Genomic DNA, 12,702 nt, shown 5'->3' on the forward strand with positions numbered 1-12,702 from the left:
AGGGTGCCTGTTATTTCACACAGGTTTTCTGTAGTAACAGACTATCTCATAATTGCCTAATTACCCTAATTCTCTTAATATAAGAGACTGCAAGCTCTGATTACAATTAAGAATCTAATTAGTAATCTAGTACTCACAGATTTTTACCAAAATTACTGAAATGGAACCCAGTGAGTGTTTGGATGCTCTAAACGTTGATGGAGTAGGGTGGTCACATTTGTCCCCACTGCGTCTAACCTGGAGTGCTCTGGTTCCCAGAAGGCACAACTTCAGATAAATAACCACCAATTCCTGAGACAGAGAAGCTCCCTTTAGAGCTGGTTGGCGTCATGAGAACTCAAAGGCAAAACAACGGGCTCAGGAAGCAACTCTTAGGTAGGAAGCCAACAGATGTTTTCAAAATTTATAATTAGGATTTTTAAGCACACTCCTGTCCGCCACTAAAACATAAATATGGCTGGCTGGCAACATATTTGGCAACCTGCCTATTAAAAGCCAGAAATGTAAATTGCAAACTGCAATTCACAGAGCCAATGTGGGAAGTCACAAATGCCCCCCAGTTGTGCACAAATGACCCATATGAGCTGTCTCTTTTTGGCCAAATAGGCTTACTAAGTTGTCCCATGGATCTTGGGGAGAAAGAAGCCAGACCTGCATGTCAGTCTTTAACAAATCGATCTCAACTGACACAAAACCATGATCAGGACAGGGCACTCCCTACCCAGGCCCATGGGCGCTGCTCACAGCCCACATGGCCACTCCTCGCATCCTCTCTGGTTCCAAGTTGGCCCAACACTGCTGCCGTCTGAAAGGATTTCGGGTGGGACTCTCTTGGAGGTTTTCTAACAGAGGCTTATGAGAAGGGTCTGTGTTGCTCCAAACAGAAGGTTGAAGCAGCAGCAGCCAAGGAGGCCCTGGGAACCCCTCTTCCCCCCAGGGGAGAGACTCTTTTCTCCAGACCCAGATGTTGGAAGAAACCAAGCCCCGTGCTCAGCCAGCACCGGGGGCCTTGCTGGCAGAACAGCTGGAGCAAGGTGCTGGGAAGCCCTGCAGGGTGCTCAGGTGAGCTCCCACACCCCAGTTTCAGCTCAGCTCCCTGTGGCCAGCTCAGAGTCCCAAACACAGCCCGGCCCTGTTAACTCACTACCTCCAGCAGCAGAAAGGCAGGGTCTGCAGAAGCCTCCCTGGCAGCCTAGGGAGAGGAGAGTCTCCCACAGACAGAGGTTCCTACCTTGTGAGCTGCGACGTCAGCGTACAGAAGCAGAGGAAAGGGGCGGAGGCCTCTGAAGGTAGTGAGCACCCAACACCCTGGGTTAGTACTTGGTTATTCTAACACTGTCAGGTTGAGCATGACACCTAACCGCTGGTCTGCGGGGTCCGAGGTACACACAGTGACATTCTGCGGCCCTCAGGATTTTAGAGAGGATTAGTTGTTAGGGACTAGAAAGCAAGGAAAGGGACTCTGCCTCCTCTCAGAGACAGAGCTTCCTTCTGGCACAGACAGAGCGGCTCTTTCAAGGGTTCCTAGTGCTCACAGGGGGAAATTCACGCTCATCATCAAGACACACTGGTCCCGTGGCAAACTCATGTTCCGGAATGACCTCTCCACGGAGCGCCCCGCCGTCCTCAGAATATCCTGGAAGCCAAAAGTGAGAAAGGGAACAAGCTACAGGGTCAGTTCTTACCGCATGACCCGGGGCAGGACCACAGGGGAAAGGACCACCAAGAAACCCGGGAGGTGTCTTTGCCTCGGATGGCAGGGATGTCTCAAGATGGATGTCAGTCCCCACGGTTAGTCTCTGAGCCTCTGAGAGGCGGGCGGCTCTCACCTACCCGTCCACCTCCAATGCCTGAAACTCTGCATCTCTGGAGTTCTCCAGGATACAAAGGGTTAAGGCTGCTTGTTAAGAAAATGAGCCCTGTGGGAAGCCTGTGAAGGCCGGAGACCCAGGGTGAAGGCTGTTACAGGCCGCACCTGCCAGGGACCACGCAACCACGCAACTCAGGGACAGCGCTCCACCCCCAGAGGGCCGAGAGGAGAAGGTGTCCCCATTGGTGACCCTCCCGGTGGGCCCCACATCCACTCACCTGGCACAGTGGAGGTGGAAGATGAGCTGGGCCTGGCTACAGTCGCTGCGTACGTCTGAGGTAAGGAAGGTCTGAGGTCGTTTTCTTTGTTCTCTTCTGTGGATCCGGAGCCAAGCAAGCTACTTGCAGCAATGAAGGGGGAGGGGGATAAAAGAAATCACCACATATCTAGGACACCTCCAAAGGAAGAGCAGAGGCCTGCGCCTGGCTACTGGGTGTGAATTACAGAGCCGCCGGGACGCTGCTGGGTCAGTGTGAACTCAAGGGGCCTGAAAGTGCCAGGGGTCAGTTATGTTCAAAGGGACCCCCTTCCCTTATATTTAATAAGCAAAGATTGGCCCTCTGTCCTTCCTGGCACCCTCAGGCAGGGACACCGAGACGAGCTAACATAGATGGGGCAGAGGAGAAGGTATGGTGGCAGCTCAAGGTGTCTTGTCTACAGCAAGACGAGGCCAGCTTGCACTTGTCACAGAAGTTCAGAGGACTTTTCAATTCAGGGATGTGACATTTCCGAATGCCCACTGGGGCTGAGCCAAGCAGGGAGACCTTCTAGTTGGAGTGTCGTCCATCCCGGCACTGTCCAGGGGGGACAGCACGCAGAAGACACCTGACAGAGAGCTTGACCCAGAGCAGGTGCCTGCCCGGGTTTGCCCCTGAAACTGCTGGTGAGCCGGGAAGGAAAGCAGGGGCACTGAAGCTGGTCACTGTTCCCAGTGAAGTGACGGCTCTCCCGCAGCAGCTCGGGGACACCGTCTGAAAGCTGCAGTCTTTACCTGTGGGTCTTGATTAGGACACACTCTCCTCCATCCTGCGGGTCCAGGTTGTAGATGTAAAGGTGCCCACTGGAGGAGGCGACTAGCAGCCTTGGCAGTTTCTGGATCCTAAGAGCCAAGTGATACATACACTCTGAGAGCAGGAACAGGGTGGGTAACAGTCAGCCTCCCCGGACGACTAGCGTCAATGCTCTTCTCCTGCCACCAACAATCCTCGGCCCTGCTGGTCCAGGTCCAGGCTCGGGCCATTCCTTGGCCTTCTGCTCATTGCCCACTGGCAGGATTATTCCTGGTCTTTGAACATAATTGTGTGGATGAGGCAAAACGAGGCGTGTTGGCGCTATTATCCTGTGGAAAGCTACGTCCCTCGCTCACATGCACCTCAGCCCTTGACAGTGACAGAAAGGGGGAAGTGTACTGTCCGCTCACCTTCTTAGGTGGTTAGGTTCATGACATTTAAAAAATGTGCCATTTCTTTAATCAACTCCCCTAAACTTCTTAAATAAGATGCCTGTCAGCCCCTAGGGGTTGGAATCTAGACAGTGGGACTTGAGGCTTTTTACCTAATTGCACAAAAATAGAGATGGTTTTCAAGACAGTGTCATTATACCCAGCTTCTGGCTGGCCTCTGAGAATCCATATTAAATCCAGAGAGGAAGAGCAGCGGCTTGGGTCCGCTCGCCCTTCTTTTGGGTCACTTTTCCCTTCTTTCCTGCCACCTTTGGGGGTTGTGAGCACTGGGCGAGTACATGGATACAGGTGTGTCTGTGTAGGGCGGGTGCACGGTACATACGTGGAGAGGGTGCAGATATTCCTCTGCCCCGAGAAGTTCAAGCGTCCGGTGGCAAAAGCCCTGTCCTGATTCATCATGTCCGACACCTGGGCGGGGAGGTAGTTGGTAGCAGCCATGAACATCTTTCCCATGTAGCCACTCCAGGTGGAAGGTTCTTCTGGGCGACTGGGGAACAATTAGAGGCAAGGGTAGGACGGGGCGGCAGGTGCTGGCTCCGTCCAGCCATCAGCATGCCCATGTTCTTAGCTGCCCTTACCGCAGCGGGCAGGAGCTGTCCCTTAGCACAGTGTTCTGCCCACAAGACACATTATTCTGGCAATTACAGAACAGCATCAGGGACCTGTTTGTCCTTCAGAAGAGCCACTGTAAAGCTGTTAAGAGGTTCCCAGTGCTACTGCTTGCTTACATTAAAAGAGTGTATCAGATGATCAGTCTGATTCCTAGATTTCCAAAAGAGGGCAAGGGGAGAGAATGAGATGGAATCGATATGTGGGCCCTGAGAAATGAGCTGGGGCCTGTGCAGGGCCCAGGGAAGAACACACAGAGCTCAGCGTGAATCCGCCCGAGCCAGACTGAGTGGGAAGAGAGCTTCCGGGTGAGAAGCTTTGGGCAGTGTCTGGGTATGGCCCTGGCCACCTGGTACCCAGCATTCTTAATGCCGAGAAAATTCATAGGAACCTGGTAGGTCCCCTCTGGCCTCCGAACTTCATCCTAATGCCTCTACCAGACAAAGGGGTAACTGCTCCATTGGTGAGAGACACCTCCATCACTGTGTTCCTCACTGTGGGTGGCAAATCAAGGACCAGGGCTACCGAATGCACTCCCAGGAGCCCTGGCTGGGACCCCCTCATCTGTGGGAGCAGATCCTGGTGGGACATGGACACTGCAGCCCAGAAGGCCTGCAGTGGGCTTGTTTCTCAGGTTACTAACTGGCTAGGTGGCCTTTGGACGAACCTGTCTGGGCCTTGATGTTCTCAACTGAAAGTGACCCTCTAGACACCCTGTACTCATGGCCCCGGAGCCCCGAGTTCCAGTTGGGACGTCCGAGGAGGAGTAACAACCAGACCCTGTGTGCACAGCAGGGACGCAGCACAGGGGTGGAGAGAGAAAGCCACACGGGCAATTGTGTGGGGCCACGTCAATGGTCCAGGCAAGAGCTCCTCCTGGGTCACAGAGGAGCAGAGGTGGACGAGGCTCTTGAGCCCCTGTTCCGTGTTTCAGAGCCCCTCCTGGTCGGCTTGCTGGGAGGACTACGGGAGCCACGTACAGCTTGGCATGTGACAAGTGCAGTTATGAGATGGCTCAAGGGCTTTGAGAGGTTCTGGGGTGGTGGTGGCCAGGCTCTGTGGGCAGGAAAGGAGCTGGGAGCTTCAGAATATAAGGAGAGAAGGTTTCTGAGGAGGAGTGACATTTTCAGAAATTAATCCAGCAGGAAGATATGGGATGGACGGGTCAAAAGTGACCAGAAAGAACAAGACCAGAGAGAAGGTCAACAAAATCAAAGACATGGGCAAGGAGGGGCAGGAGCCAGTGAGGCAGGACTAAAGAGGCATGTCATAGAGGACACACAACACTTCATGGACAGGCTGCGGGAGCATCCAGAAGGGCTGGAAGGTTCTGCCCTGGTCACCTGTGGTCACCGACAGAAGTGGGAGAGCTGGGAGAGGGCAGTGAGTTTCCTGTCCTAAGCACCAGCCACAGGCCCAGGAGACAGGGCTGGAGCAGCACGTGGGAGCACTTGGTCACTCGGGGACCTCCAGGGCCCAGCTGACTACAATGTGAGAAGCAGAAGCTCCAGGAGAGACCAGGGCTAAGGTCCAAAAGTTGTCTGGAAAGTACAGAAAAGTCTAGAAAGCAGATACAGCCTCTGGGGAGAGTGTGCAGAGTAAGAAGTCTAGGGCAAACCAAGCTTTGGATACGTCCCCAGAGGGACGGGTAGAGGGCTCTGGGGAGGATGGGAGCGGGCAGCCCCAGTGTCCCCAGCACGGGTGCGGGGTGAGGTGACCAGGGAAGAGGCTTCACGAGCACCGTTCTCCCCGGAGGAGAGGCAGAATCTAGATGGGAAACCACAGCAACGTGGCTGCTGGTGCCCAGGCATGGAGTGTTGGGGTGAGGGACAGAGGCCAGGCATGGCCTCACACATGGCACACCAACACATGCATGAAGGTGGGGGCACCACCTCGTCTGACGAGGTAGAGAAGGTCTTTCTCTGGTGGACGTTCTGTCCAATTAGATGAGTGCTTCCAACCACGGAAGAGAAGCTCCTCTTGGCACAGCTGTGAATCCCACCCAGAGTCTACACTCGGATGCTCACTGGCCACTCTGGGCTCCGCAGAAGCGGGGGGTGTGAAGGGCAGTAAGTGCTGCTGTGGATCTGGACCTCGAGACAGGCTGGCTGTAAGCAGGACTCTGAAAGCTCAGTTGACTCCTCCTATCTGCTGCCTTCTACAAACACTGTGGGCCGAGAGAGGAGGGCGGGGAGCCGTGTGAGCTGCTCTCCACGGATGACCCTGCCACCCGCTCTCAGAGTGTAACTGAGCAAAAAAATCACTAACACTCCACGTTTCAGTTCCCTCAAGTGACACCAAAAAGAGGTGTCAAGCACATGAGGTGCCTGAGCCTGAGGAAAGGCATGAGCCATGTGCTGTGCTGCCAGAATCCGGGTCTGGAGCACACGGGGCAGGGAGGACAGCGCCAGGTGACACCGCGTGGTCGGTGCCTGAGAGAGGGGAATCCTCCACCTCATCCCAGCGCAGGGGGCTCCTGAAGTGAACAGGGTCGCACACCCAGCAGGTGCTCAACAGCTTAAATAAACACCCACACACCCTGGCAGGCAGAATTCCTAGGAAGGGCCCCAAGGCTCCACGCCCTGGTCCCTGGAGCCTGTGATGGGGATGAGATAAGCTCCAAGCTGTGCTCTGTTATGTGGCCCAGGTGACTGCCCAGCTGGGCTTGCTCTAGTCACATGTGTGTTCCCTTAAAAGCCGAGCACTTTTTCTGACTGGTGGCAGAAAAGGAAGGCAGAAGGGCAAGTGGGACAAGTCACAGGTATGACAAGGAACTGACATGTTGTTGCTGGTTTGAAGGCTACATAAGGAGCAGGTGGCCTCTTGGAGATGAGAGCAGTTCCCTGCTGACAGGCAGCAAGGAAGCGGAGACCCCACTGCCACCCCCTCAAGCACCTGCATTCTTGCTAGTGACAGGAATGAGCTCAGAAGAAGCCTCGAAGCTCCTGATGAGGACACAGCTGGCATTAGGACAGCTCCATTTTGCCCTTGAGAAACCCTGAGCAGAGAATCCAGCCATGCCATTCTGGGCTTCTGATCTCCAGAACTGTGAGATAACAAATGTGTGCTGTTTGAAGCCATTACATTGGGCTGATTTGTTATAGCAGCAGTAGGAAACTAATACATACACCACTGGCTACACTGTGACAGAGACTTTATGGCCAACCCTCCCTCCACTCCTGTCACTCGGGGACACTGGAAATGTTTACCAAGCACTCACGTGGTGGCAATAGATAATAGATGTTGTTATATTCATAGTGCCCCTGGTTAACACTTATTGGTGCTTACTATCTGCCAGGCACCGGGCTACGCTAAATGCTTTATAACCACACACTCAGGCCATGCTCCTTGCAAGATGTGTGTACTATCATTACATTTGTTCTGCGAATGAGGAAACTGAAACACAGAAAGACTAAATGACCTTCCCAGGATATCACAGCTCCTATGGGGCTGAGCTGGGGTTTGGTCTCAGCATCTTGGCCCCAGACTTTGAGCTTTCGTGCATGATGCCACAAAAATTTTGTTAACATATACTTTTCCACTTTGGGGAAGACAAAGCCGAGTTGATAGCTCTCAGGAAAAATCTCCCATGCTAAGAGTAAGCAGGGCCTGCCTCCTTTTGTCTGGTGAGTGCTCTGCATTGGGTGCGGCACTTGCCTGGTGGCGAGGTGCTCCAGCTTGAAGATATGCACGGTTTCAGTGTTGCTGGAGGCGCACAGGAACTGCGAGTCCATGCTGAAAACTAGGGAGCTGATTGTCACATACCTAGGAACAGCAACACAGGCAGTGAGCCAGAAAAAACGTGGGCTGTCACCTTGTAGTTCCAAGATAAGCCCTATGAGAAAAGTGAATGTATCACACGGAAGAGCTGGGTGTTCTACCTCCTTCACTGCGGTGCTGTTCATATGTAGAAAGCAGCAAAGGATCACAGGCTTAGGCGTGAAGCACCGAGGTGTGGCCCTTCCTCCCAGCCAGCCAGGGGCAGGCTCACACCTTCCTGGCATCTTGCAAGCCCCCCTGCTGTTCTGTCACCCATCCAGCTGCAAACCAGACAGCAGTCACACTTTACATTACCCCTTATCTCCATGAAGGGCATGGGGACTTATTTTTGGATTGTGACACCCTGGCTCTCTTTCTCCTGGCTGACTACCCAGCAGGAAAGGGGTCATAGGGCTGAACTCTCAAGTTCAAACAGCTCCTCTGCTCTTGGTTTTACTAAGCCTCAGCTGGAGCCCTGGAGTTAATTACCTGAGAAAGGACAGCAATACCTCCTCTAGGTGGGAGGAGGCCGCACGGCCATCTCTGGCCTTTCCCTAGACAGCTGCCACCAGCCACTGCAGGACTTCTGTGGGGACTTTCAAATGGTTTGACACTGAAAACACACCTTTTCATCCCTCTCCGAAACTCGTAGAGCTTTTGCCCGTCAGGTACAGAGAACACCCGGATGACTGTGCCCTGGAAAAGAAAGCAGGTGGACGTGTCCCGATTGCCCATGGCTTCACACAGAGATGTCCCTTTAGAGAGGAATTTCTTTTATTGGTTTTGAACATCTGTCTCTGAGGAGGAAGCACAAAGTGTTGCGCATAGAAGCGTTTAAATTTGTGCATGTGCCAAACAAGCAATTTTTGGAACATGTTTTAAATATTCTCGGTTTCCCTTTCCTTCCCCGCCCCAGCCTATGGCTCTGTATGTGTGTTTCCCAAACTACCCTGGCATCCTAGAATGTCCTGCCTCTGCTTATCAAAATACACAGGCTTTTCATGGCACGTGAAATTCAACTGGACCACCTCCCCTGATCATTCCAGTCAGAAGAGATCAGTGTCTCCAGCTAAATAGCAGAGCTTTTATTTATACTGCATTTATGAAATGTAGCATCCACCTGTATCTATGGATGACATGCATACACATTTCTCAATAAGGCCCCAAGACTTTGTGCCAAGTGTCTTGTACCTTATATAATGTGGGCCTTTGCTTGACTGAGTTAACAAATGCATTAATAGACCACAACATGCAGGGACTAGAAATCCTCACTTGGAAACAAATTCTGAGCAGGCCCGAGACCAGCTGGCCTCATGTCACCAGCCTTGTTGCATCAGATCTCTGGGCATCTCAAGAGCCATCCAGGGGACTCCCTGATGGCAGGAGATGCTGGTGTATACTCACTTTCTCAGATGCGCTTGCTAGTTTGGAGCCTGAGGAGTTGAAGGTGATGGCGGCCAGCGTCCCTTCATGGGCAGCGATGGTACAGACGGTTTTCTGTTGGTGAAAAGGAGAAATGCATATCGGTGCTGGGGAGGAAGTAAGATGGATTCCATCTCCCTCTCCTTCCTCTTTTCTTCCTTCTCCTTCTCTTGCTGGGCTTCCTCTGTCTCCCTTCTTTCCCCCAAAGTTTTTGCATATGAGCTGCACATCCTTTTGTTAGTGTATGGAGATCTGATTTCAAAGCTACTCCATTTCTGTCCCTTCTCCTGCCCTTGGAAGATGGGTCACAGTTGTGCCTGGTGCTGTGGTGCTGTCATGGGCTCTCCAGGACACGCCTCTTCAGGGGACTTCCTACAGCAAAGCTGCCCTGCTCTCTGAAGCCTCAGAAACCAGATGGCAGGAAATGTGGACCAGCTGCACTCCGTCTCAGGCCACAGCTTGGTGACTCCGTGCAGTGTGACCCATCCAATCAGACAATCAGCCACCATCTGCCAAGTGATTCCATTCTACTGCAGATGTTCTGCCCTGGCCCAGCATGTTCTGCCTCCCGGTGATGCTGTCTGGCGGCAAGGCCCAGGGCAAATATCATCACCTTCTCCCCGCACCCAGCTGCTGTGACCAGAAAACACCCTCAGCATTGCTTCCACCTCCACACTCCTTATCTTCCACCTTGAGGGGCTCCTTATCACATTCCATTCATCACACAGCCAAGCAGGTGGGAGGGCGCTTAGGGACCACTGTCAACTTACCAGGGAGTTTCCATCATAAAGCACAATCTCGCCTGTCGTCAGGCTTCCAGGATAGGCCAGGTAAGAATTGGAATGGTTGATAGAGAGGGCACACAGACCTGGCAAAGAACAAACGGGAGATAAGGAGCCAGTGTCCCAGGGGAGAACATGGTGTGCTTGAAAAGGGCCCCTGAAAATGGCACAACTAGAGCGCCACCTTCTGGTGAGGGAGGGGTGGCGTGCAGACATTGACTTTCCCTTGATTATTCTTATCACAGGATTCCAAGAAAGAGAATTCACAGAGGAAGAGCTCGTAATTTAATGCTGGCCATGTTCTCTCCCTGGCTAAGCAATCAGAATGCGGAATATTAAAAATGCTCTCCTTCACATTTTCTTACCTCAGGGCTCTGAAAAATCATCGACTTCTCTACCAATTCCATTCCCCTCTGGGGCTACATGAGAATTTAGTCATAACTGAAATAGAAGTTTCTATTACGAAAGGTCAGCATGTGTTAGCTTCTCGGCAAGAGATTAAATACAATGGGCCAGTAATTTCAAGTTTGAGGACAGGAGAGGCAAAGGGCCTATGTAGAAATTGTTTGTTTCTGAGTTGAGTGTCCCTCCTTGATAAGGGACCTGGCACCTGCAGGGTGGCAGTTATTGGAGCTTTGGGTCTGTGTAAAGATAGTGCCTTATCTTGGAAACAACTAAAAACAGAGGACATTCAGGATTTAGGATGCACTGGCAATCTTCTAGAAGTGTCAACAGCCAATCAAACTTTGAAACTACATAATTCATTTTTATTTACAAGAGGATTCAAGGGTTGTGTGAGTCCCAAGAGCATTTAAATAAAGACTTTTTACAGCATTTATTTATTTACTTATTTTTTGATTCTGGGGATCAATTAAACCCAACGCCTCTCTCAGGCTAGGAAAATGTTCTACCACTGAGCTACATCTCCACCCCCATCACAAAAATAATTTTAATTAACAGAGTTGTACATGGTAACAGTGAATTCAAGGAATTCCATAGAACCAAAGCATCACTAGAATAGGAACATCATTAGGTTACGCAGGGGAGACATCTTTTTTATATGAATTTAAAAAGACCAGAGAGCTGACAAGTTAGTATGTTAAGTGGTCTTCTTATAAAATTTTAAGAAAAATTTTAGATCAGGCTGGGAAACTCCTTACCTAATCTGTCAGGAGAGGAGAGCAGAGAAAAACAAACACACACACATTAAGAATTGGAGTCGAGGTCATGTGTCCTGTTCCGGCTTTGCTGGATATGCAGCCAGGGCTGTGGTGTTATCACTCGCCACCCAGAACTGCAGGCGGAAAGTGGCGGGGCCCTGGCACCCTAACTTCGTGTTTGGCACTGTTTCCACCCACTTGTCTGTACAAGGTCACTCCTGGCCCTGGTCTTAGAGGCAGGCAGTCACTCACACCTTTCCAGTTTTGCTCTGGGAACCCCAACTCCCCTCCCCTTCTGAGTTCATTGCAATTCAGTGTGATTTCAAAGACAGCTGGGCAGGTGGAAGGGAACCTGGCCCTATGGGATCAGCACCATCCTCCCTCCCTCTCTCACAGGGCCAGGGAGGAGCAACAGAAGAGAGGCTGAGATAGAATGTGGCAACCGTGGAAGGACTGAGCACCACACTCAAGAGTTAAGATCTCGCAAAGTGTTAAAATTGCAGTGAGCTACTACCACTTGCCGTCCACCAGGATGGCTGGAATAAAAGAGACAGGTAATAAATGCTGGCAAGGAGATGGCAAGATTGCAAGCTTGTACACTGCCGGTGGAAATGTAACAGGGGCAGTGCTTTGGAAGGCCTAGGAGTTCCTCAGAAGTTGAGCATGGGATTATCCTGTGACCAGGAAATTATATATATATATATATATATATATATATATATATATATATATATATATATATATATATATATCTCCAAGAGGAAACATTATGTTAAAGAGATAGAAGCGATTCACAAAAGACCATATACTGTATGACCCTGCAGTCATGAAATGTCTAGGACACGTAAATCTATAGCGACAGAAACTAAACTGGGGTTGCCTACGGTTGGGGGAATGTAGGCTGATAGCTAAGAGGGACAGGTTTTCTTTTGGGGAGTAACAAAAATGTTCTAAAATTAATTGTGATAGTAGTTACATAATTCTATGAAAAGGCTAAAAGTTATTACATTGTGCACTTTAAATGGACAGATTCTATAGCATGTGATTATATATTGATAGTTATTTTTTTAACCTTTTTTGGTTATCCCCAGTACTGGAGATGGAACCCAGACTTTGCACATGATAGGCAAGTGCTCTACCATTGAGCTGCGCCCCCAGCCCAGGTTTTGTTCTTGTTATTTAAAAAAAGGCACCATTCTCAAAATACTGATCCAGCAGAGACAGGCCTGACACCTTTCTGCCAGGTATGACTCTGGTGAGGCATTTGTGGGCCTCTTGGCTCTGTTTCCTATCTGATACGAGGGGGCTCCAGCGACAGAGGTCTTTCCCGCCTTAACATTCCAAGTTGCCAAGCCTTCCTTTATTTACTTGCCCCGCCTCTGAAAATATGGAGCACATCCTTGATGCAGTGAGAGCCAGGAGGTCTTTAAACAGAAGCACTGGACAAACACTTCCGGCTGTCCTTCAGAATTTTAGGTTAAGATATAAATATCCCGGAAAGGAAGAAAAGCTTAAGCATTTTTAGGTGACTTGGAACTTTCTGCAGAATGAGATGAACAAGTGTAGAATGAGGTGAAGCTAGATGAGGGACATCCTTTGTCCCTTTCTTGTTAGTACCTGACAAAAAGGGACAAAGGA

At 50.9% G+C, this 12,702-nt stretch overlaps 1 protein-coding gene across 2 annotated transcripts in view; it reads right to left on the reverse strand.

Annotated features, from left to right (window-relative positions):
* The window catches only part of Wipi1 (WD repeat domain, phosphoinositide interacting 1), a 29,126-nt gene that overhangs the window by 1,794 nt on the left and 14,630 nt on the right, over window positions 1-12,702 (reverse strand). Inside the window, exons 5-12 of one of the 2 annotated variants that reach the window (XM_027946325.2) lie at window positions 9,893-9,990; window positions 9,105-9,197; window positions 8,326-8,396; window positions 7,599-7,706; window positions 3,655-3,819; window positions 2,862-2,969; window positions 2,089-2,207; window positions 1,536-1,636 (exon numbers count right to left, since the gene is read on the reverse strand). In XM_027946325.2, coding sequence (XP_027802126.1) covers window positions 1,536-1,636; window positions 2,089-2,207; window positions 2,862-2,969; window positions 3,655-3,819; window positions 7,599-7,706; window positions 8,326-8,396; window positions 9,105-9,197; window positions 9,893-9,990 — 863 coding nt within the window. Of the gene's footprint in view, window positions 1-1,535; window positions 1,637-2,088; window positions 2,208-2,861; window positions 2,970-3,654; window positions 3,820-3,847; window positions 6,988-7,598; window positions 7,707-8,325; window positions 8,397-9,104; window positions 9,198-9,892; window positions 9,991-12,702 lie in introns of those variants that run through there. The other variant, XM_027946326.3, reaches the window with a different exon arrangement.

Source organism: Marmota flaviventris, chromosome 17 (genome assembly GCF_047511675.1).
Source record: "Marmota flaviventris isolate mMarFla1 chromosome 17, mMarFla1.hap1, whole genome shotgun sequence".
In the NCBI taxonomy this organism is placed as follows: domain Eukaryota; kingdom Metazoa; phylum Chordata; class Mammalia; order Rodentia; family Sciuridae; genus Marmota; species Marmota flaviventris.